The following is a 25,034-nucleotide window of genomic DNA, read 5'->3' as shown; positions in this document are numbered from 1 at the left end:
GAGCGGGAAGCAGAAAATGCTTTGGTTTTGTCTGTTTTAATTCCCTGTGCTAAGCCTAGGTAAAATGCCGAAGGAGACATTTTGCTATGTAAAAAGGTGGAAAATGTGAAGATTCGTTTGTTGAAACATAGGAGGGCTGTAGCAGTGTACCTGTGCTGTAACAGTGTACCTGTGCAGTGATGCTGTTTCGGGGGGTATGCTGGTCCAGGTAATGATGGCAGCATCTTTCTTGCAGGCCCAAACACAAAGATGGAGTGTCAGAAAATTATCAATTTTGGAAACCAGCTTCTTCGCCGGAAAAATGTGGACTGCACTCGAGAAGAAAGTCGTCTCTCACGATGCCTCAACACGTTTGACTTAGTGGCTCTGGGTGTAGGCAGCACTTTGGGTGCAGGTGTCTATGTACTGGCTGGAGCCGTGGCACGGGAAAATGCGGGACCTGCCATCGTTATCTCCTTCTTGATTGCCGCCTTGGCTTCAGTGCTGGCCGGACTCTGCTACGGAGAATTCGGTGCTCGAGTTCCTAAGACGGGATCAGCTTATCTCTACAGCTACGTAACCGTGGGCGAGCTGTGGGCCTTCATCACAGGGTGGAATTTAATCCTCTCCTATGTAATCGGTAAGTATGGTGGGTGCGCTGCGAGACCCTGGCTTTAGTCCAGGATGGCAGCCTAGTTTGTAAGGTCAGCCTTGTTTGGGCGCCTGCGTTAACTGTTACAAAACAAACGCTGCACTCTTGCACTCACCGAGGATTTCAGGACTTGTCTGCGGGGTGCGTTGTTGGTGGCTTCTGTCAGTCGGCGAGGTGAGTGGTGTGCTGTGGGCTGAAGCCGGCTTATTGCTGCTGTGACTTCCTCTCAATCTCCGCGTCATCCCTTTGGCATCCCCTGCTGCTGCACGCTTGCCAGGGAGCAAAAGCGCGTCCTCTCTGCCGAGAAAGAAGCCGCTGACGGAAGGATGCTTTTACGTAGCAACATCTGTACTCCCGGATGATCAAGGATTAATTCCTGGTCCCTTTGAGACCTGTTTAAAGTATCTGGAGATCAGAGTTTTGTCTTGTGAATAGCTGCAGGATTAAGCTTAGGGTGATCTGCAGGTTCACAGTCTCTGAAACGTCCAAACCAAATCCCTTCTAAGCCCTTGACTCCCACTAGGAGAGGCCTTAGTTCAAGCTCAGATCGTGCAGTGTACAACTCAGCTGATACATAAAAACTAAGCCACACTTCGCTAATTAAGGATTCGTGTCTTTTCAAGCACATTCTGGGCACGCTGCTTGTCATCGTGCCTGTAAGGCTGCAACCAACTTGCCAGTTGGGAGTGAAGACTTACTAGTTAAAATGAAAACTGATACTACGCTAAATTATTAAAGGGAAGGTTTTTTTTTAAATGCATTTTATGGGGTGTGTAAGTGTTACCTTGGAGATTAGTTCCCATGGTGCTGGGGAGGGTAAGATCATATCAAGAGCAATATAGTGACGTAGCAGCTGCTTGTCTGAGATCGTGCTGGCTCTGCTCTGTGTGCTACCTGAAACTTTTTCTTCGTCCTCCTTTTTTTTTTTTTTTTTTTTAAAATAAGAAATGGGAGGATTAAAAGCCAGAGTCAATTAAACTCGTCTCCTTAGGAGATCTGAGTCCTGCGGTTCTTTTATGAATCAGGTTCACTGCAAGGAGGGGATAAAAATAGTTTTAAAAATAAGTAAGCATATAATTTCCTCCAGACTTCTAAAATGGACTCTGCTTAGGCTACATGTAGAAAAATTGAACAGACTTCTTGGTGATTTATGTTCTGTTCCAGAAAGGTAATGATAAAGCGTCTCCTCCATGCTTCTCATCTAGTTAGTTATGTGGCCCTTCTCACCATGATACTGGACCACCAAAATGACTGACAGAGCCGTGGATGCTGTCCCAAAACTGATTCTGCAAATGCATGATGAAAAGATCTACATACTGAACATTACACTCCCAGGATCTGGGCTGAGGCTGGTATTTCTGAGATTTTTTTTCTTTTTGTCCTCTCATAATGGCTTTTGAACCACTGCCTCAGTTTTTATTTCAGAGTTGGCTGCTCAGTGTATTATCACAAGGCAGAAAATTTAGTAAAAAATAAGTAGATATTATCCATGAATGTGTTAAAACACAACTTTGTTACTTTTAATTCAGTCCTGTGATAAAAACGCATGTTTGCAACTGACTTCCTCATAATTTGGGAGAAAGGCTGGCTAAGCAGGAAAAACAACTGGGGGAGGATGCGAGCTATAGCAGGTCTTTTTTCTTTATCTTACGCAGCCTTTCTCACCATGCTAATTGCCCCTCTTGTGAGCAAAGACAACTTCCAACAGCTTCGGGGGTGTGGAGGAGAAAGATATGTTGGCAGGCACATGCTGCAGTTCAGAACCAGGGTTTTAGAGGGGCAGAAAGCCAATTTTTTTCTTAGTCATGCTGCAGAAAATGCCAAACAGTGCCACTGAAACCAGGTGGGGTGGTGGGAGCTTGCATCTGTAAGGGGCTTGGCCAACTCGGTGTTTTCACGCTGAGGTTCTCGGACATCTGTTCAGAAAGTATTGTGGGGGTGGAAAAAGAAATCCTGGGGTCCTGGGATGGGTGGCCAATAGCTTGTAATTAATTGAAGTGACTTGGCTTGGGGAGGACTGTTGTGGGGTCTTGGAGGTGGGTGACGAGTAAAAATGGGTGTGCAACTGATGATTCGTGGTCTAGACAGAAGGAAGAAGGTGTTCAGGACCAGGATCTGGTGTGAACTTTCTTCTGGGATGATGTGGGTTTGGGGAACCATGCCAGATTGCGGGAAGCATTTCAGGAACTGGAAGCTGGTGGGAGCTGGTAATACGATGAGTTACAGCATCCCTGGTGAGTAGCTGCTGCTGGGGTTTCCTGGGGCACGTGGTGACGTCCTCGCCTGTGCCTGTTCCTGCAGCGAGCCCTGCAGCTGAGCTCAGCGGCTCTCCTGGGAGCCATGTGCTGCGGGCAGGAGCCACCTCGATCGGGCGAGGTTATGCTGACCCAGAACTAGTAAATCCTCCTGGATACAAGCCGAATGTCTTTGCACCGTGCTCTGTAGCAACAGTAAGATATTATCCAGGTGTCTGCAATGTTGGAAGAATGTCAGATTTCCCCTGCTGCCTCAAGGCTGTTGGTTACAGAGAGTTCGGGATAAACGGCTGATAGTTACATGGAACTGGCATCCAAGCAACTGGCATCTAATATAATACATGCAGGAGCTGGTTGTTCCTGTCCTAGAACATGAAATATTAGAGCCAGGACAAAAAAAATAGCGCTAAAGAAATAGTTTCTTCCCTCAAATCGTGCCAAACTTAAGCTGAAAAATTGTAATGTGCTATACAATAACTTTTGGAGTGTTTCAAGATTAAATTGATGGCACTGATGTCCCACCTCTTTAAAAGCATTCACACTGTGCACTTTGCTGTCTCAGTGAACAGAATAGTCTCCAAACAGGTCTGTTCTGCAGCTTATTTTTATGCTGTTGCAAAGCTGGATTGGGGCAGTGAATGTTCCCAGCTTTGCTGCAGGCGCTGCCCACCGCTGCTACAGAGGGGTTAGCTGTAGGTGAGCACGGACGTTGTTTGACATGATTGCAAGTGCCGGAGTTGGGGCCTGAACGCCCACCCGCAGGTGAGTGTGTCAGGACAAACTGTTCTAGGTAGAAGGGGGCCCTGACGGCGTCCTCTGAGGAATTGCTCTGCAAACCGAAACAAAACCAACCTCTTTTTTTTAACTAGGTAATTATGTACAGTAGTAATTATATCATGCAATTAGATGCTGTTATATATAGTGTACTGTATAAGACATCAGGAATATAATGATAGCCACTTTAACGCAGGAGAGGGAGAAGTTGGCTATTACACAAACCTACTTATTTTACACAATGCTGTCACTGTCTGGTGGTAGCTCTTCGTTGTTACTATTCCAGTTCATTGAAATGACTTTTCTGGCCCAGACAATGTCCTGGACTTGGTCATTCTGAGACCCCAGGTTGAGTCCTCACCCTGGCAAGCTGTGCGTGGTTTGGTGCTCTCAGGAACCGCAGCAAACAGCAGCCCCGGAGGAGGATGTCTAAGCACTTGCTGCAGGCAGGAGTCGTGCCGCTTGCTGGGATCATCAGCGTCCTGCAATAGGCTGACTTACGCTCAGATAACCTGTAAATGATATCTGAGTCTTTATCCTGCTCGGATGCTTTGGCACTGGAGGTCGGAGCAGACCTGCATGTTGCCGGAGTGCAGAGCTTACAGACCTGGGCGAATGTTGCGGTCCAGGCTCTGGCGCTGCAGCGTCGCACTGCCGGAGGCCGGCTGGCTTCTGCAAGGTGCCTCTGCCTGGGCTGCAGTCACCCCGCCGGGGCTGCCAGGGATCTCTGCTGGTATGAGAAGAGACTCAGACCCCTCTGGTAGCAAAATTACCGCGTTTGGGGAAAGTTCAGGCTGCTGGGGGCGTAAGGAAAAAGCCATAGAATCATTAAGGTTGGAAAAGACCTCTAAGATCATCAAGTCCAACCGTAAACCTAGTCCAAACCGTCCAACCTAGTCAGTCTAGGCTGTATCTTAAGGCAAAGTCAAGATTTACTAGGAAGCCAAACCACTATAAGGATTTTTTTATCTTGTCAGCTGAGTAGGAGTCTGAGGTGCACCACCTGTGTGTGTTTCCGTCAAAGCAGATGCCAGGCATGAATCCAGGCTGCGGGCTGGATCTGCAGAGGAAAGGCTGCTCCCAGCACCCGGGAAGTCCATGCAAGGTTGCTTTGAGACCCTCTATAGCAAAAAGCTGTGCAAGGTGCCCCGTGTTTGGAACATGTGACAGCCACGAAGGGTGATCTGTATCCTTTCTGTCCTCTGGCAGGAACCTCGAGCGTGGCCAGAGCCTGGAGCGCGACGTTCGATGAAATCATAGGCCAGCATATTGAAGAATTTTGTAAAAAATACATGACGATGGATGCTCCTGGAGTGCTAGCAAAATACCCAGACATCTTCGCCGTGGTGATAATCATCATCCTAACAGGTAAAACCTTGGAGGGGTTTGTGAGTCTTGGACCTCCTTCTTCTGTAATTTCATTGTTTGCTTTTGGAATAGGCACAAAGTCCTGACTTATTTTGGACAACGTATTAAAGACTTTCTTTGCTACAAGTGTTGGATTGACCTGCTGCTGTGGAGTTAGCACAGGGCATAGCCTGTTCACAAGGTTTTTAATTAGAGGGGAGCATTCTCGATGTTTTTTGAGCCACTTTTAAAACCTTCAATCAAATTTTATGTAAGGAAGAAAAGAAAAGATGACTTGTTATCCTCAGTCAGGTACGGAAGTTTAATCCTTCCCTCCACAAATCCTATTACACAAGAATTTCATTCTGTTGCTCCATCAACTTTACTCCCTCTTTGATAATCTGCCAATTTTCAGTGCCTTGAGCCAGAAAAGTGAGAAAAAAAATAGGGACTCAGTAACAACCTCATGTACTACTGTTTTGTTTTGGTTTTTTTTAAAATATATATGGGCTTCAGTTTGCAGCAGTGAATGCAAAACTCCAGAGAAATAAATGTGTGATAAACAGTCAGGTCCTCTTTTTTTTCTAAAAATGTGCCAAGGCTTTGATCAGAATTTGGAAAAGTTTTGAAAATTTGTAAAGTTAAAATCCTGAACTTTTACCACTACTCCAACTGGATCTTGCAAAGCATTGCCAAATTTAGGCAAATTTTTAAAACTACACTTCTCATGTACCCCTCTGTGGTTTCCAGAACGCAGAAGCTGGAGTGTCACCGCAACAAGGTTATCCTGACATTTCCCACTCTGATCAGGATGGCCATCTCACAGTGTGAGCTGTGCTCATGGGAACAGGCTTCATAAGCAAGGGATACTTTGGCATCTGGGTTTGCATTTGGATCTAGGATTATATCAAGAACTGCTGAAGTCAATAGCAGCCCTCTGTTTTCAGGACTACATCTGAATGGGAGAGAAGATTTCCCTCTTTGTTCATTTGTATATAATAGGAATTGCTCTAGTTTCAAATTAGAATCTGGTCTTTCACCTCAGATACAATTTACAAAATCTAGGACTCCTCATTTCAGCCCTACTGAGCCATAAAATTATACAGATTACTGATGGCTTTATTCCCCTGCATGGAGCAAATTCCCTGGATTTTAATAGAGAATGCAAACCATTATTTTCTACAAAAAGCTGCTGAATGAGCAGCTTTAGTCCCAAATATAAGCGCTATAATTTTATTTCTGCTTGCACTGTCTTGAGCTTCAGATTTCTACAGGGTACCTTACAAGTTTTCCTGGGCAGGTACGCAGTTTTATCAAACACTTCCCTGATGTGGCTGTCTTAGCTTATTTCCTATTTTAAAAGAAAAGGCCAGTGCACAGGATGCTCCCCTCTCCTTGAAGTGTCTTGGAGTAGCAGTAAGGATACCCTGTTGTGCCCTTCTTCTCCCTCAGGCCTGTGTGAAGTTTTTTACCTTCTCCCTCAGCCGCCTTCTTAGATTTGGGTTAAAGGTTTGAGTTCTTGAAAATCAGGCACCTGAAGAGCAAACACGAGTTACCAGAGCTTGTCGTTCTGAGACGCTGAGCCCTGCCTCAGTGAGAGCCTGGTTGCCAAAGCCTGTAAACGTGCTCTTCTTCAGATGGACGCTCTTAAGACCACAGGCTGAAATCTGCTCTTGCTGAGCTCGCTGGCAAAGCTTCCGCTGATTTAAATGGGAGCAGAATTCCCAAGATGCCACCTTCTTCTGTGTCTTCAGCACTAGAAGTAGCTGTCCTCCTGGATTCGGTCCCTGCTCATATTTTTCCCTGCTTCTAAGGAAAGTTGAATGTTGTTCATAACTTCTGCCTGTGGCCAAGACCTCTAAGACAATGTTTCTTCGTGAAAAACCACCTGGGGTGCTTTCTCCAGGTCTCTGGGTGGAGTTTGAGGCTGTGTCTAGGTGGCACACCATAGCACCATGAGGTGAACAGAGCTGGTGTTGAAAGCTCTGGAAACAGCTTAGCTGTGGAAGCAAAGCATTTTACCAGGAGCACGTGCCAAATGGACATGCTGGGTGGGAAGGTGTGTCACATCCCACAGTAGTAATGTCTGGGTTGGAGTCGTCATCCTCCTTCTGGGTGAGTTAATCCTGACCTACCTGAGCTACTTGGCTTTGTGGAGAAATGAGGTGTGATAAGTTGGGCAGAGCACAGCATGAACAGAGCTGGGCTACCTCTGCAAGCCCCCAGTGCCTGCAGCTGGTGGCGAAATACCTGACTGCCTATCTGCCATTTTTCCCCAGGGCTTTTAATTTTTGGCGTGAAGGAATCTGCCCTGGTGAACAAAGTGTTCACCTGCATCAACATCCTTGTCCTTGGCTTCGTCATGGTCTCTGGCTTTGTGAAAGGGTCTGTTAAAAACTGGCAGCTGACTGAACAGGACATTTACAACACCAGCCACAGCATTTACGGAGACAAGTAGGTTGGATCTTTTCTTCTCAGCTCTGAAATTGATGCATTTTCAATGGCAAGTTTATAGGGGGGTTTGTGGAGTGATTTAGAAAACCAGTGAATGGGATGGCTCCCTCCTTGGAGGCAAAGCTGGTTTGGGAGGGCGTTTGCTGAAAGCAGGCTGTGCTGATGGGCTGAAACTGATAGGAAGTGGGCTGCATCAATGGGGGCCCTGCTGCAGAACTGACCATTTCCAGCCTCAGACCAATACGGCATCCAAATTTGAGAGAAAAGAGCTTTTCAGACAACCTCCTACTCAAGGCTATACCAGGCTGGCTCTGGTGCCTGTATGAAGCCATGACCAAGTATAGCTCTGTAGTTTCTTTGGACACTTGGGCAAATACCGTTGGACCTTTTGGAGACCTTGTCCCAAACGCGTCAGTAAAATGAAGGCAAGTTGCAGATTATTGTAATGCATTGCAGCAAGCATATCACAAATCCATTTTTAATGACATTTTGCTTCTTGGCCAAAATCCTGTCTTCCTATACAAGATGAAAATTAAGCAGTTTACAAGGGTTGCCAGTGATATAAGGCTGTTCATTTTTGCTTGAGACTGTACAACACAGAACGAGGGCCTTTAAATATCTTCACATACATCAACTCAGTCCTGGCTTGCTATCTAAACCCTTCATGCTGGCCTGCAAGGAAGCACAGTTTGGCAAAAACTGGAGAGATTCATAAACGTTGCATGGGTCAAGTTTGGCTTGTGTACAAGCTGCTTATTAAGCCTCTCTGCAAAATTCAGTCTGCTGCAAACAAATTGCTTCTATAGGAAAGGTCCCCCCTCCTTCCCTACTGCTATTCCCATGCAAGGAGCAATTAGTGCAATAGCTTCAAAGTGTAACTGTAGCTCTTTGACCCGTAGCACTTACTGATTTTGTAAAATCTGTCTGGGGTTTACCTTACTTTATCTTTATTTCCAGAGTAATCCACATTTGGGTTGTGCTATTTCTGCAAATAATAGGCCAATTTTCATCTAAGTCTCAGCAGAGCTTCTACAAGAGAGTTCAGATGCTTACACCTGATAAGGCTTGCAGATTTGGGATTTACTTTACTTTAATTGCCTTAATTCATCTTTACAAAGGCTTTTCCCTGAAAAAGTGACCTAAGTCACTTGAACTGAAGGGTATGTTATACATGACTCAACACAGGCACATGGATCTGGGGTCCTGATCCAGAGTGCACTGGGATTAGTAGGTGTCCATCTGTTGACTGGAATGAACTTTGGATGAGGCTCAGCAAAGCATTTGGTGCGTCAGGGATGCAGGCTCCTCTCCTCCCTCAGGGTTGCAAGCACGGTGTGGATATGAACTTGGCACAGGGAATTTTGAAGTTCAATATGGAGGATTGAGTGGATTTTAGACAGTCATGGCACCCTGCATTGCTCTCTGATGTCTACTCACCTACACTTTATCTGAGTCCATCTTAGGTGAAAAGTGGATGGTTTACGTTTTTCTCAGTAGTCAGTTTTCAGAATTACATGTTGTGCTTTTTCAAAAGCTTATGTTTAAATTAATATGTGTATCTACACACATGCAGTAATATCAGGAGAGGAATTTTAATATTCATGCTATTTTCTTCCTGTCTTAGCCAAGACATTTTTATCTGCCCCAAAAAACAGGTGGTGGGAACAAACCATGAACCATTTTTATTCCGTGCATTCCCCAAGCTGTTGCAGGCCAGTCCAAAGCTCAGCAGTGGGTACGCCTTAGCATTTTGCCTGGTATTTGTATGCCAGCGTGTGAAAGGGAGAGTCTGTTCCTTCGAACTCCAGCTTTGGATTTTGTTACGAGCTATATGAATAGTTTTGTTACCCCCACCTAGGCAGGACGATCTCTAACCCAGTGCCATGCCTTTTAGTCAAACACAGGAAGAAAAGCTCTACGGTGTTGGAGGGTTTATGCCCTATGGATGGAAAGGAGTCCTCTCAGGGGCAGCCACGTGTTTTTATGCTTTCGTGGGATTTGACTGTATTGCTACTACAGGTAAGAGAGAAGAAGTCTTCGTTCTGGTTATGAACCTGGTTGCTGGTAGATTGGCTTTCAGTAATGTTGCACAGCACAGATAATGAGTAATTCAGGGCACTGCATTCATCATCCCTCTGAACCGCAGCCCAGAATATACTTTTGGCTCAGCTGCTCCTAATACTCAAAGTGCTGAGTATGTCGAAGTCCCTGGGTGCTTGAGTGTTGAATTCTAGCTGCTGTGGCAGGCAGCTAGACTGTATAACCCACAAAACAAGCTTTCTCCCTTCTTTGCCTGCAGGGCCCAGTCCCATGGTTGGTCACTGATGACACTAACCAGATCTGACTCCACGGAAAACACAGCCAGCTTTACCAGTTAGGCAAACAGAGAAGGCCCAGGTTCAGATGCTTTGTATGACTGGTGAAGTTTGAATCTCTAATTCCAGACGATGCTTTAATCAACAGGTTATTCTGGAGTAGGGTTCTTCAGTGCCTTCAGCTGAAGATGCTCCACTGGCTTGGAATATTTAAAGAGCCAGAGAAAGGGGGAGCCTCTGGGGAGTCATCTGCAGCCTAAAACTGTGCCTGAAAATAAGGGGGAGTTTTTATCTCCAAAGGTTCAGAGATGTCCTTCTGAGAGAGAAACCATCAGCATTGTCGTATTTCTCCTGGCTAAGAAGAATCTCAGTTACCTGGAGAAAGAAAGGATTATCCTTAATTTCATATTTGGCAAGAACTGAGTTGCTTCAAAGCTGGAGTAGAGGGAGGAGGAGATCATCACAAAGACAGATGAAGCAGTATTGCCTCTTGTTCCAAGGAGTTTGAGAAGTGCTGGCTCCGTTACTCCAGCCAGCCCTAGGGCCTCTCCGTGCAGGAGAAACACATTCATCTGCCTTTGACTTATAGGTGTATGGGTCTCTGCTTATCGGTTCATCTTCCTGAAATGCCAAACCTCAGGAGCTCTTGCTTTCAGAGAAGAGCAGCTCTGGAGGACAGGGAAGGCTCAAAGCTGTTTCTTAATTAATCAGTGCCTGAATTTTGAGGATCTTTTTTTTTTTACTTGGTTGTCGAAAAATCTCCATAAAAATTAGAGGGAGTCCCTTTTTTTAAGAAGGATTTTCAAAGATCCATATGATTTCCAGGTGCTATGCAAAGTCTGCATTTCCCTGGACCTGGGCACCTATGGTGCTGTGTTCACTGTGTAGTAGTTTTGGTGGAGATGCTAATTGAAATGCTTACCCAAGGATTTGCCCTACAACTGCACAATAATTTCTTGTCCCATCACTTGTGATCATTGAACTGTTCTTGGGGCTGCATCATCAGTGGGATAGCAGAAGTAATTGGAGGTAAAAATAACCCTTTTTGGGAAAAGGACTGCTTTTAATCCGGATCGTTTCTGTGCCTGAGTTTACAAGACCTCTACAAATGTTTATGTCAGAAAGAGTGACAGGAGCAGCAGAAGTGGGAGCAACAGGCTGGGGCGGGCCATCGGCAGCATGCAGCTCCACACGGTCAAACAGCGCCTTGCTGCCCACGGAGCCTTTGGAAGCCCCAGCCAGCATGCTCTAGGTTGGGGTAAAGTTCTTGCTCATCATTTAGCTGATATTTCTATTTCTTTCTTCTAGGCGAGGAGGTAAAAAACCCTCAGAAGGCCATTCCTATTGGCATCGTGGCATCTCTACTCATCTGCTTCGTGGCTTATTTTGGCGTGTCAGCTGCCCTGACGCTCATGATGCCTTACTACCAGCTGGATACCAATAGCCCTTTACCCAATGCCTTTAAGTATGTGGGTTGGGATGGAGCCAATTATGCAGTGGCTGTCGGTTCCTTGTGTGCGCTTTCTACGAGGTGAGACACTACTCTTCCTTTGTGCATCTCTCAAGGCAAACATGTATCTCCAGCTCCTTTAAAAAATGGTGCATGTCAAGGCTTTGCCTTCACTGTGTTCCCCTAGGAAGCTCAAGGGAGCGAGACCAGGGATGAAATTCAGAGCTATTGACTTCAAAAGGGCCAGGATTTCACCCTGTGATAGATTTCAGAGATGCACATGACCAGTATCACTTCAGAAACTCCCATCTTAGCAGCAGACCCAGCAGGTGCATCTCTGGAATGTAAATGGATTCAGTGACTAAGTCATGGAGGCAACTCCACAGTGCAAGCATGGTTTGCCCACAAGACATCCTGCCCTGCTGGGTGGAGAGCAGACTTGTGTCAGGTAGTGCGGGATGCATCTTCTGGAGCATATGGGGCTTACTGTATCCAGGGCCATCTGTCTGCAGGTTGCCTGCAGGACAGCCGTCTGGATGGGAGGCAGGGCAGGCTGGAGGCAAACTATGTAAAGTTCTTCTGCACTCTGGAGACCTATTGTTTCAGATCAACTTAGACATATTCAGTTAGGTGAGCAATCATAGAGGCTTATAGAAGTTATGGCTATTTTGCTACCTGAAAGTTAGGCTGTTTTCATGCCCCATGGCTAAATTTAGGTATCCAAAATCTCAGAGCTGCACCTCAGTCACCAGCTATCAGCAACATGAGTGTGCAGAGGGAGCCCTTGAAGGAGAAGCTGAAGTGAACAAAAGCCACCTGTTCTGTGTTTGTACTGCCATAAACTTGCTTTCATTTGTGTGCCTGTGCTCAGCAGGAGGTGATATAAGTAGATTATTTCCCCCTTCTGTGTCCTTAGTCTCCTTGGCTCCATGTTTCCAATGCCTCGAATAATTTATGCTATGGCAGAAGATGGACTTCTCTTTAAATTTTTGGCTAAAGTCAACGAGAAGAGAAAAACTCCAATAATTGCAACAGTGACATCAGGGGCCGTTGCAGGTAAGACCCAAAGACTTACAGGAACGCGTGGAACGGAGACATAAGCTCATCCTAGGGGCAGATAAGTCCGCCTGACTCTGGCCCACTTATTAATCAGATGTATCGCACAGCACGACTTCCCAGAGCGTGCCCTGGGTTTCCAGGGCATACCCTGGGGGGGCTGGGTGAGCATGAATAGCTCACTGTGTGCCTGTCCCTCTTTCTCAGACCTCATTGTTGACATCCTGTCTCATGCCAAGAATTGCCTTCATCCACGCCCTGGGTGCTCTGCCAGCCTTAAAAATAATTAACCCCCTGCAAGGTGGCAGCCAGCGGTGCCCCAGCATCTTTGTGGCTGTTGGCCTGGCTTGGCTGAAGACACCGCACCACCTGTGGGTAGCAGCTCAGCAGAAGACGCCAGAGCAGTTGGAGACAGGCAGATGGCCCCTGTGGCACAGGCGTTTGTTAATCAGTTAGTCACAGCTGGCAGCCGTCCTGTCCTCCCCTTGCCTCTCCCGGCCCCAGGAACATGGGAATTAAACCTCCCAAATGGCAAGGACGAGCAGCTTACCCTCTTCTCGCAGCCGCCCCCTTCCTTGCGATGCCTAGCAAAGAGGAGAGCCTTGCTGCTTCCTCTTTACCTTCTGCTGCAAATGTGGGATGAGCCGCTGGTGTGAAAACATGCCATGTTTGGTGGGGAGTTGGTGTTGAACGGCCGCCGTGTGCTCTGAGCTCCTGTGAAATGGCTCAGCTCCTGCCGCTGGGACCCATGGAGCCTCCTCTCAGCTGCTTCTCTGGCACCTTCCTCTTCAGGTGGCCTCGGGTCCAGACAGGCGAAAAAAGAGCAGATAAAGTAAAAAAATATGCCTTGCAGTCCCTTCAGGTCTCCTCAGAGTGGTCTGTAGCGCCTAGGACCAAGGTGCACACAAAGCTGCAGGGGTAGCACTTGCCAGCTGAGCTTAAAGGTTGGGTTGGTTGTTGGGCTCCAGGCGGTGCGTTGAGGACAGGCTCAGCTGCGAGATCCCTGCGCTCTCATACGACTGGTGGCGTCACCTGAATGTCTGACTGTGGCGTCTGTCCTCCGCTTACTTGCTTCTCCTTCTGAAGGCCTTTATACAAAGGTCTGTACAACCAGGGGTTGCCTGGTGAGGGTGTGTAAGCAGGGTAATCCCTAAGGGATGGGAGTCTATACCTTTTTTTGTAAAACCCCATGATGAGGCATGCTAACTCAAGATGCCCTCCTTGATGCTTGGCCGCATTGCATGCACAAGCCTGGTTTCGCCCCAGCTAGCTGAGACACCGGAGCGAGGTGCTGCCTGTCTTCTGTTCCCTCTAGCTACTTCCAGGAGACAATTGTGGGCTTGGGCGTGCTGCAGCTGCGCGGGGGGGAGTCTGGCAACGAGGCTATGGCTTAAACACCTGCTCATTGCTGTTAGTTGGGTGAACATACCCATATGAGACAAACAGGCTGGCTAGTAAATGGTTTCTCTGGTTCCATCTAGTGAGGCTGTGCTGGGACAGCCAGTGAGTTTCGGGGTATTCGTGCACCAAGTCCTGCCTCTTGCCATCTCAGGTCAGCTCAAGCTACCCAGCCAAGTCCTGAGCAACAGTCACACGTGTGCTGCATTGTTGTTAACACTCCTCAGATGTGCATGTTATGCTGTGTTACTGATTTTTCTTCCCTCTCTCACCTTCCTTTCCTCCTACAGCTGTTATGGCCTTTCTCTTCGACTTGAAAGATCTTGTGGATCTCATGTCCATCGGGACCCTCCTGGCTTACTCCTTGGTGGCAGCCTGCGTGTTGGTACTGAGGTATGCATGTAGAAACAGTCTCTCTTGTACCACACAGACAGAAATCCACACAGCGATCAGATGTCCTCATAGTTTCCATAGACCCAATTAAACCATTAACATCTCCAGCTATAAGCATGTGAAGAACTTGTTTCTTTAAGCTCATGGGGGATTGTGCTAGTTGGATCTGCAAGGGGGTCCTCTGAACTTGGTTAACCCTTGGTCCATGCCTCTCCTGTGGTCAACCTTGAATGACCTGGGAGATATGCCAACACGTAGGGATGAGAGATGGGTGGTCCTGGATGCCTGCGTCATCATCGCTCTTGTTCCCACTGGGGGTACAGTTTCAGGTTGTCTTACTTTTGAAAGGCAATTCAAGATAAAGTCTAGCAGCAGCAAAAAAGCTGAGCATGTGTTTGCAGGATCAGTGCCTTAGTGCATGTCTTTTAGAAGTGCTGAGCTCCCATAGCTTCCCTAACCTAAACTGAAAATTGAGTATCTTCATTGCTTGGCACCTCATGGACAACAGCACTCTACCCATGAGGACTGTATTTTGAAGATAGTGTTACTGAAAAATACCTTTGTGTTCAATGACTTATTCAAAGTCTGGTGGAGGCTTTTTGCCTGCTCACAGCAAATGCATTGAACTAAGAACTGTTTTGCAGCAGGTGAACGGCCAACGCTGTACTGTAATACCATTACTCTGTGCCTTTGCTGTCCACCCTGCCCCTTGAAAATCCTTGATGATTTTCCTTGCCCTTCTTACTTTTCCTCTGATTTCCTAGTCCCCTCTTCTCCATACAGCTGTAAATGGCTTCTAATTTATTTTTGCAAGCTTCTGTACCCATTGTATGGTATTTTCCCCATCATAGATTTGCAGAGCTGACAGCCTGTCTTGTAGCAGCCTGGGCAGTGATTTGGCTGCCTAATGAAGTAGCAGCTGAATTGTTTCCAAAGCTGTAAGGTCCTGCCACTAATACCCTGCTGTGGCTGGAGCCAGGGATTTCACTGCGTTTCTCAATTTGCAGTGTTTCACAAATGCCCTCATTGCAAACACATCACCACAGGACCAATTTTGAGGTGTCTTTCAAAATGGCCCTTTCCTTTAGTCAGACTTGTGACTGAGAGTCACGGGCAAAACCTTCTGTGAAAGAGAGCTGAGGCTGGAAGAGTGTTTTTTCTTTATGGATCCATGTGGTTGTGTGTCAGGGCCCTGTTGAATGAGGTGCTGTCCACACACGCAACAAAAAACTACCATTCTTCGTTCACCTCTTCCTTCCCTATGTGGCAGCAGACAAGCCAGCAGAAGAGACTGGGATGGAGGAGGATGGGGCACCAGGAATGTCGCCACGGGGTGCAATCAGCAGCTGCCGGGGTGCGATATCTGCTGAGCTGTTAGCTCAGCCACCTCCATGCCAAAACGCAAGAGCTGAACTGCCGCAGATAACCCGACGGCCTGGTTATGACTGTTTGTCTGGCCCTCTGCTGCTTTCTTCTCTGGTCCTCACTGCTGTCACCCGATCATGTTTTGGTGACACAGATGATAGGGTTTATGAAAGAGAGCACTGTCCAGTTTAAAACACTGACATTACAACCAAGGTGATAATAACAGACCATATTTGCTCACGTTATGACGACATTATTCCTCAGATTTCCCCTTGAAACAGAAGGGTGTAGACATTATGTGTGCCTGTTCTGGTGCTGTAGTGATCTGGGGCGCAGCCGTGGCTATCTGTGTGGCTTTCAAACGAACAGTACCCTGCACCAAACCAACATGCTCTTTGTTTCATTTCCCTTTTCCTAGGTATCAGCCAGAGCAGCCTAATTTGGCATACCAGATGGCTAGGACAACAGAGGAGACGGATAACAACGAGTCTGTAAGCACCAGTGAGTCACAGGCTGGATTTCTGCCAGAGGAAGAGGAGAAATGTTCCCTCAAAGCCATACTGTGTCCCCCAAATTCGGACCCTTCCAAATTCTCTGGCTCGGTGGTGAACGTCTCAACCTTCATCATTGGTAAGCACTGGGCAGTGAGCCAGCTGGTAGGTCCTTGTACTCTCCATGGTGGGAAGGCTCACCTCCTGGCTGTAATTTTGATGAGCTCTTGTAATGGCCAAAATAACTGAAGATCTACAGATTAAATTTATTACTTGAAAAGAAATCAACAGATGGGGCATGTGTGTGTATAGGGGGAAGGGCATGTCTCTTACAGTTAGCTTTTTCATGTGTTACTGTTTTGTTTGCAGAGCCTTCAGATTCTGCTTGCCTGCTTGTGGTTTTGTTTTTTTTTTTTCCTGTTCCTAAAAAAAGAATCAGTAAGCTTTTGGTGTCTGTTCACAGGTTTCCTTATCGTGGGTAGCTGTATCCTGACTGCTCTTGAGCCAAGCATTCTGATAAAGGCTGTATGGATTATTGCTGCCATCCTTGTTCTTGTTGTCAGCTTCATTATATGGAAACAGCCTGAAAGCAAAACCAAGCTCTCCTTTAAGGTGAGTGTCCTGGGAGGTGTAGCTAGAAGAGAGCTGTTTGGGAGGTGGTTGGAGGAGGAAGTGCATGTTGGCCTGTATCAGAAGGGAGGACTTGGCCAAATGGACATGCAGAGAATATAGGCATGATGTGAACTTTTCCATGCGGGGCTGCCAATAGAGCTGATATTTGAGCTCTCCAGCTAGCGTGGCTGTAACCTCTCGTAGTCTGTGCTCACTGCATAAAGGGATGTCCTACCAGGGCTGGAGCTCAGCCTCCAAGTGTGGTTTCCTCTTGGGGTCTAACCTCAAGTGTCAGTGTAGGTGCTTTGCTGCAGAATGCAGCATGGCAGACGAAGCGTCGTGGCAAGCCAGCTGCCCAGCAGTGCCCCATGGGCAGAAGCAGATTTGGCACAGAGAGAAGGGCTGAAGGGGTTAGCTGAGAGGTTGGAGGAGTGAATCAGGAGGGGAAGCCACGCGTGGTCAGGTCAGAGGCAACAGTAGGGGACTTGGAAGGAAATGTAATGGTGCTGGTGTCCAGGAGAAGCTGGGAGGGCAGAACCTAGTGCAGAGATGTGGCCAGAAGGGAAGGGCAGGACAGTGCTTTTGAAGCAGATGGTTACAGGATATGGAAGAGACAGAGACCGGAGGAAAAGGGGATGGTTTTGAAGGGCCACGTCAAATTGTGGATACAGAAGGAGGGAGAACCCAAGAAGCAAGCTTGTGTGTGAGGATCAAAGGGATGCTCGCTAAAAGGTGAAGAAAATGCACTTTCATGTCCTACTAAGTCCCCATGGAGACTAAGGGATGACCATTGTCTCTTTAACAGCCTTAAGTATGAGGAACTCTGTCATTTTCCTGCCCTGTCCAAGCACATCATCCTTTCTATCTTAAAGAAACTCTGGGATGTTTTTTTTTTTGCCCGGTATAATCCTGCAAGTCATGTTTTATCATATTGATTTCAGGGTATTTCCCCAATTTATATAATTAGTTTTGGATTCTAATCCTATCCTCCAAACTGCTCTCATTTTGACTGCTCTTCAATTACAGTTTTTCAGTAAATTCTCTGATTTTAGTAATTTAATCCAACCAGAGTTGCCCAAGGTAGTGTTTGCAGCTTATCTTCCAGAAGTGGAAACAGAAATGGCCAGGAACAGAAAACTTAGGAACTGTCGTCTAGACTGTATTTTCTGAACTTGCTTCTGAGGAGATCTCTTTGCCTTACACTCAGGATGTTTTACCTCCTTGTTTTCCCCTCAGCCACTACCCTGTCCGAGGGGAAAAAAAAAAATTAGACCTGTCACTGCTAAATCTGTAATGGCTGTTTCTTATCTCCTTGTTGTCCTTTAGACGTTTACAACTTGACTGTCTGGTGATTTTTCTCCAAAGTCTCTCTGGGAATCCAAGGCTGACTGGTTTGTTCCCCAGTTGTTTTTCTGTATTTCTTTTTAATAGGTAATTTGTCTCCCTTCTCCAGTCTTTAAAGACCTTAACAGTCTACCAAGAGCTCTCAGAGATGCCTATTAGTAGTTCAGAGATCACTTCTGCAATCTCTGGGTACATAACTCACCCCCCTAGGGAAATCTCATTTGTCCCTACTGACTTGACAAAGCCTAATTTAGAAAAATACTCTTCTTCCGTTTTCTAATTTGTGTGCCCATTCCCTTTCTCTAATGATGTGAACAGCTGCTCACCATAAATGCGTTTTTTTCTCTTTTTTGGTGAAGCTTAAATCAAGGAAGGCCTACAACATTTCAGCCTGTTTCTTTTTGTAAATCTCCTTTTTCCTTAGGAGTGAAGTTCACTTTCCTCTTGGTTTCACCATATTCACAAACCTTTCTATTGCTGTAATTTGGCCTTTCTGATTTTCTCTTTACATGCTTGTGCTGTTTCTTTATATTCTGATTTTTGCATTTTGGTTTTACTGTCTCATTCTTCTTTGTACATCAGATCATTAAGGCATTCTTGGTACAGCTGCACTCGTCTCTTACAATATTTCCTGGTTTTCTTCTGCTCTGGGATAATTTGCTCTATATTGCTTAAGTACCTTGGTACCTGCTGGATGAAGTTCTTCAGGTCCCTCCTCTGACATTCTCCTTACCTACTTCTCCTGGTCTTCAGTAGGTGCCTGTCATGACAGTCCTTGGTTTTCCTCTTCTCACCTTCCCCCCACAAGTATTTAGTATTGCTGCTAAAATTTGCCTTTTGCCTCCTTCCAGACCACAAAACAAGGACAACCATTCTTAAAGCAGGCGAACAGCATTGTTCACATCCCTCTCCCAGGGTGGATTGATGTCCTCCATTTTGGTCTAACCTTGCCTTTGCTCGGATCTGGCAGCTGAAGAGTTGCTAACAGCCATCACTTCCCGTTTACAAGGGATGCGATGTTCCTGCCTGCCCATTGATCTGCCCTGTGGATGTAATGTATCCCTCTTTCTTTTTCAGGTACCTCTTTTGCCCCTTCTTCCTGTTGTGAGTATTTTTGTGAACGTTTACCTCATGATGCAGCTAGACCTAGGCACATGGATACGGTTTGCAGTCTGGATGCTCATAGGTGAGTTTGAGACAGTAAAAAATTCTATGTTTAAAGTTACTAGATTTTGTTAACTATAAATTTATTGTAGCATTCCAGGCAGGGATCCTGCAGTCTCATCATCCTTGTGCAACCTTCGTGACTTAACTGAAGCCATTTAGGCAGTGTGTCTCAAGCCTTGTTTTAAATTCAAGGGTCATGAAGCCTTTGTGAAGAGAAAACAACAACCCATGAACCATCTTACGGGTCTTGTTTCCAACGAGAAACCATACAACATTTCTTGTTGGCTGGCCTTGAACTGCAGTCCAGGTGGTGGGGCTTGTGCTTCTGGAGCTGAAGGAGCTGAGCTCCATCCCAAGATGCTCCCAATAGCGACGTGGAGAAGGCTGAATTGCCTGAAATGCCCAGGGAATTTGTTACAATGAAAATGATTAAGATTAGCATCAGTTGCAGATGTACTTTACTGGGATGGATGCTGTAGGCACACAAATGGAGGGAGAAAGCTCTCTGCAGAATGGACTGCAATGAACTCACTGAAAAGCATGAGAGGTTTATTCTCTAATCAGCCCCCCATTTGCGGCCTGGATAGATTGTCTTTTAAAGACTGATGCCTGTGTTAATAGCTTTTTTCTAAGGAAGGTAGTGGCTGACCATTAGAATTTAGCCATCAGGATGGCTGTACTTACCCCTGGTGTAACCTGTGTTGGTCGGTGTGAGTAGTGGTTTCTGTTTCCTTATAGAGCTAACGGTGCCCTCTCCCCTTGGCTTCTGCAGGCTTTATCATCTACTTTACCTATGGAATATGGCACAGCGTAGAAGCCACCTACGCGGCCTCAGCAGATGCAGAGAGAAACACGGACACTGGTTCGGACAGCTGTAAATGACTGCATGTTTGGCTTACGGGCATCTGGGGAATGGCTGCAGTGAAGGAAGCTTTGTGGTGGGGATCCTGAACCAGGTTACAGCTGGTTAATCAGTAATGCAGGAACAAGGAAGCGTAATGCGGGACTCCCCAGCCCTGTTGCTGCAGCTTGCAGTTTGCTTAGTAGCACAGTTAAAAGGGATCACAAGGAAAAAAGCCACACCTCTGGTATACTCCCGGCGACACTGTCAGCTGGTCTGGGGCTACACGCTTCCCTTCCTCCCGCTCCTGATTTTTTTTTATTCCAGTGTGTAGAAAGAAAACTGCTTCTGTGTGCCAGTTAACCTTAAATGCTGCTATGAAACCAGGCCTCACAAAGGCCTTTCTTTCAGTAGCCCCAGGAATTACCTCCCCACAGATACTCTACCTGATTATACATGGAGCAGATTTTGCAGTGCTACTGCCAGGCTTAGACCAGATCCGTCCCTCACCCGATGTGAGCTGTACCCTATGTGTACGCACAAAAAAAGGCTCTCGCCAAACACCAGCTTTCACCTGGTTAAGAAAGCACCTGCAAGACTCGCATTCTTCAAAGTATCAGGTCTCATAGTTTTTGTTGTATTTAACTTTTTTTTTTAACTACGTACTCATATGCTTTAAAGCACACCGCTGCTGTGAAACGTTAGGAGGGTTTGTGGTCGCTGCTTGCTGGGTGAATGGTCATTTGCCAGCGCACAGGTAACGCCAGCAGATATTTCTGCTGACTGTATGCTCAGCAGAGGGATTGCCAGGTTTAATCATAAAGCTATTTCGTGCAAGTACTTGAATGGCTTGAAAAGAACGTGTGTCTCCAAAGAGCCGTCCTACCTCTTCGCGTCAGAAATCACCAGCGGTGTGGCTGCAGTGGTAGGGTGGCTAGCAGAAGTGATCCCAGGTCTGACAAGCGGGGTCCTATTTTCCTCTCCCCGCATCAGTTTTGTGTGCTGGCCGCATGGCGTCAGCAAAGGATTTGGCCGTGAGACTTTGGTTTGGCGTCAGCGGGTGGAGCGTGTTTCTGCCTCGGGAAGGGGAAGCACAGGAAGATCTTCAGGGGCTTGAACCTCATCCGTGAGCTGTGCCAGGTGTCTGCCCCCTGCTCAGGGGAGGGCCGTGGGCATGTGTGGGGCTCCTCGGTCCCGGTGGTCCCACTAGAGCATGCAGCCCAGAAAACACCGCTAAGCTCTAGGGTCCGGCTTGCTGAGAGGAGCTTTCCCTTTGGGGCTGGGGAACATCTCCAGAGCCTGGCTGTTGTGAAAGGTGGGAAATTTGGAGTTGAGACCAGGGTCTGTGTTTGGTTGGCAATGCCTTGGTTTTGCTGTAAGATGAAATTTTTTTAAAATTCTCTGTAATAGCTTTCCCTGGCCAAATTCACTACCCTAAAAAAGGCTTGTTAAAGCATCAGGAAGGTGGGCCATGCCCATGTATGCCACTGATTTAAATTCACGCTTCAGCTTGTACTGAAAAACAAATCATAGAATCATGGAATGGTTTGGATCGGAAGGGGCCTTTGAAGATCATCTAGTCCAGCCTCCCTGCCACGGGCAGGGACATCTTTCACTAGATCAGGTTGCTCAAAGCCCTGTCCAACCTGACCTCAAACACTTCCAGGGATGGAGCATCCCAAATAGATACTGCAGAAATCCCCTCTCCTGACCTAGGTGGATGTTTCCTAGGTGTGCTCCACACTACTGCCTCTGAACACCGGACAATCTTTAATCTGTTTGTCAGCATGGCTCTCACTGACGAAGGGATGGGCTCTTGTCCCTGTCGTTCAGTTGGAGAACTGAAGAACAGACCCCTGCATGACTTGACCAGGGTCTCACCGGCCATCTGGTGCATCAGAAAGGGGAACCAGACCATCTCCTGGATTACACGGCCGGACCGTGGACCATCTCTCACAGGTTTCCAAGAGAGACTTTATAGCCTTTCTGCCCACTGAAGAGTTTTAATCTTGGCTTCCTTTTAGTACACTGGGAGGCTCTTCTTGCCAGGGTTGGAATTGGAGCGAGTGAAGGCAATGTGTTCATTGCCTCCCAAGTGCATTTCAGGGGGCGTTTTGAGTGCAGTTCCCCCCACAAAATGAAGTCAGAGTCTGTTCCAATCGCTGGGTCTTGACCACCTGCCGAGCCTTTGCTCCTCGTGCATATACAAAGTCTTACTCAAGCAGGGAGAGAAGAATATAGAAATTAAAAATCACTAGGTTGAGGTCTATTTTGTTTAAACATAGGCAAGGTCGACACACTCCACAGCCTCCCGAAAAGCACTGAAGATGTGGGAGGGGAAGAAGATGAAAACTCGGAGGGGAGCAAAGTTTCCCATTGCACCAAAAATGTAAGGATATTTTTCCCTACCTTGGGTACCAGCTTCTGAGCAATTAAGACATTCAGCAATGACCATCTGGGGGTGAATTCTGACTGGAAGTGCGTTTCCAAAGAAAATGATTTAAAAGTATGCAGATTTCTTGCTGTATGTAATTTTTTTGTTTTTTTTATAAATGTTAACTTATTTTTGTTGTCTGCTTAGGGATCTGTTCTGGTATTTATATTCCGTAACTTCGTTTCAGCTTTTGTGGCATATAATAGCAGCACATAGAAGAAGGGAAAGTCCTGATGGCGATCGTTTTTCTTCAGTTGCCTTTTCTCTGAGAAGGTTCATAGGAAAACCTTTCTGTGTCACCAGATTTGGTATTTAAATGTGCCATTTCCTGTACCAGCCCCACAGCCACCTGCTGCAAATCCTCAGAGGACATGAGGATCCTTAGCCCCATCTCCTGCTCCTCCATCAAGACTTCTGCAATCCATCAGTTCCCTGGTGGCGGGTGCTGCCGTCTCTCTTGCTGTTTGTTGCTACTCACCAGATACAAGGAGGTGGAGGGAGCCTGCAGTCCTGCGCAGTGACAGGGAAGCGTAGGTTTCTCCCTGGCTTTCTGTTTACCTGCTTTCCCCATGTCCAGCTGGACCTGGGGACCTCCTGGCCTTCTCTTTGCATGACTTGACCCGGGGAGTGGATCAGTGAGGAGGTGATGAGTTTGACACAGCTGCATACTCCTGCCCCATCCCCTCCTGGCTGCATCCACGCCTTGCTTGTACATTTTGTAAGGCAAATTTGACTGCCTCTTTCTAGGAAACGTCAGGGGCTTTGCTGAATGGGTGTGTGGTTTTTTTTTTTTGTTTTTTTTTGTTTTTTTAATCGTCTCTGCCTCCCTGCTGATGTCTGCATGTAACATAGATCGAGACAGGTATCTTTGAAGACATGCAACTGCTGCTATAACCTTGCTGTTGTGGATGATATGCTTTCATTCATTTGAGCTTTTCTTTGTAAATAGTTCAGTCATTATTTTATTATAAGAATATTTTGTACAGATGCAGAACATTTTGCTGTATGAAGAGGTGGGAATGGAGAAGCGATGCCTTTGCTTGGCACGAGAATGAATCCTTTTCTGCCAAAGCCGAGAGGTGTCGTAAAAATGGCCTGCCTGATGTTTTGGGGCAGGCTCTGGCCTGAAGGACTGACCTTGTTTCAGCGTGTTTGGTTGCTCCCAGTTTGCTCGCTTGGGAGGAGCCCTCCGGGGAAGCTGTTGGAAGGGTCCTACTGACTGCAGGCGGAGGTGGGCAGCACCAAGGCTGCAGCTTGCAGTTATATAGCAAATCCAGATAGGTAGCCAGCCAGCCTTTCTCAATGGAAAATTGCTGTCAAAACAGCTTTTCCTCCCCACCAAAAAATGAATTGTTTTGTGCAAAAATTGCTAGCTTTTGTTTATTTGCTTACAACTTTCATTCTTTGGTCACTGAAAATCATTACCAGCTGGGTTTTGGCTTTGTTTTGCCCTTTTCCCGTCCCTCGGGGGGGAGTTTGCTGCTGGTTTGGGCAGTGAGCGCCTGTGCTGGGTGTCAGGCAGCTCTGCAGCGTGAGGGGGTGCGGGGCTGCCCCCATGCCCCGTCTGGGCACCGCAGGGGCCAGGGTGTGCTGCAGGCAAAGTGCTGCTGGTTCGGAGCCGTTCGGAGCCATTTGTGCTTGGTGGCAGCGGGGGAGAGGAGGCTGCAGGGGACCACGCTGGTGAAAACACTGCTGGTGCTGACGCCATGCATTGCTGTTTATTGCCAGGGTTTTGGAAAGGTGAAATTTTAGCTGGCGGTGCTTGCCATGGGCACTGGCATCCTTTGTCCACCCCAGACAGAAACAAACTCCCATTCATAGTGTACAGAGGGTGCCCGTCACTGCCTGCTGCCTCCTAACTCAGAGACCAGAAAGCAATATGATAGGATATTATGTTTATATTTTGTAAAATCCGCTTCTTTAGTGATTGCATTTTATATACTAATGAATTCCAGTGGGATTTCGTAAATTCCCTTCCCCCTCCCCCCCGAAATCCCCGTACAAGTGAGCATTGCTGTCATCTGTCCAAATGAATGAAGGGTGACACGCAGGTCTGGCAGGCTGGAGGGGCTTGCTTTGAAGGGGAGGCGGAGGAGTGGTGCTGGTTTTGATGCAGCAGGCTCCCCTGCAGTCCCTCCCCTGCATGTGTGCCTCTCAATACCCTCCCCTTTCGAAGGAAGCCTCTTCCCTCTGGCAGAAAAAGCATCTCTCTTTCTAAACCCTTGGATAACCTTGCGACATCTGCTGGGCCCGACTTCACAGGGAGGTTCCGTTTCTTCCTTCCCCTTACCAAAAAATTGCACTCGTTCAAGGCCAAATCTATACGTACACAGTGAACCGACGGTGGCTGCCCTCACAGCCACCTCCCCTTTCCGCGGGGCTGTCAGCCTGATTCGGGATGCTGGCGTGCCCGCATCCCAAAAGCGAGCTGAAGGCAAAGCTGCCTCGCCGGTGCCATCGGTTGCTCTGCCCGCTGCCACCCGCCTCGTGGTTTATCATTCATTTCCCACTGCAGCAGCGATGCCTCCCCCATAAACCCCCCCGGGCTGCCTTACGCTCTATGTTACGGTTGCAACTGGGGTCCCATGGGGTGTCTGACACCCAGCTGGCAACCAGATGATCCGGGAACGTCTCTGCTAGCAAGAGCCAGACCTCGATTTTTCTCAGGGTATTTGCTCCTGGCTCACGCTCCGGGACGCGAGGTTCG

General features: G+C 47.2%; 1 protein-coding gene across 1 annotated transcript; it reads left to right on the top strand.

Moving 5' to 3' along the window:
- Positions 1 to 231: 231 nt before the first annotated feature.
- On the top strand, positions 232 to 20,192 carry SLC7A1 (solute carrier family 7 (cationic amino acid transporter, y+ system), member 1). Its single transcript, XM_009576934.1, has 11 exons — positions 232 to 619; positions 4,870 to 5,028; positions 7,287 to 7,461; positions 9,356 to 9,480; positions 11,085 to 11,307; positions 12,143 to 12,282; positions 13,971 to 14,073; positions 15,857 to 16,068; positions 16,393 to 16,541; positions 18,963 to 19,071; positions 19,825 to 20,192. The coding sequence occupies exons 1-11, from the start codon at positions 250 to 252 to the stop codon at positions 19,932 to 19,934; spliced, it is 1,875 nt and encodes a 624-aa protein (XP_009575229.1). The 5' UTR covers positions 232 to 249; the 3' UTR covers positions 19,935 to 20,192.
- Positions 20,193 to 25,034: the final 4,842 nt, after the last annotated feature.

This window comes from Fulmarus glacialis, unplaced genomic scaffold (assembly GCF_000690835.1).
Source record: "Fulmarus glacialis isolate BGI_N327 unplaced genomic scaffold, ASM69083v1 scaffold4494, whole genome shotgun sequence".
NCBI classification, from domain to species: domain Eukaryota; kingdom Metazoa; phylum Chordata; class Aves; order Procellariiformes; family Procellariidae; genus Fulmarus; species Fulmarus glacialis.
This window is presented reverse-complemented; position numbering and strand designations above follow the sequence as displayed.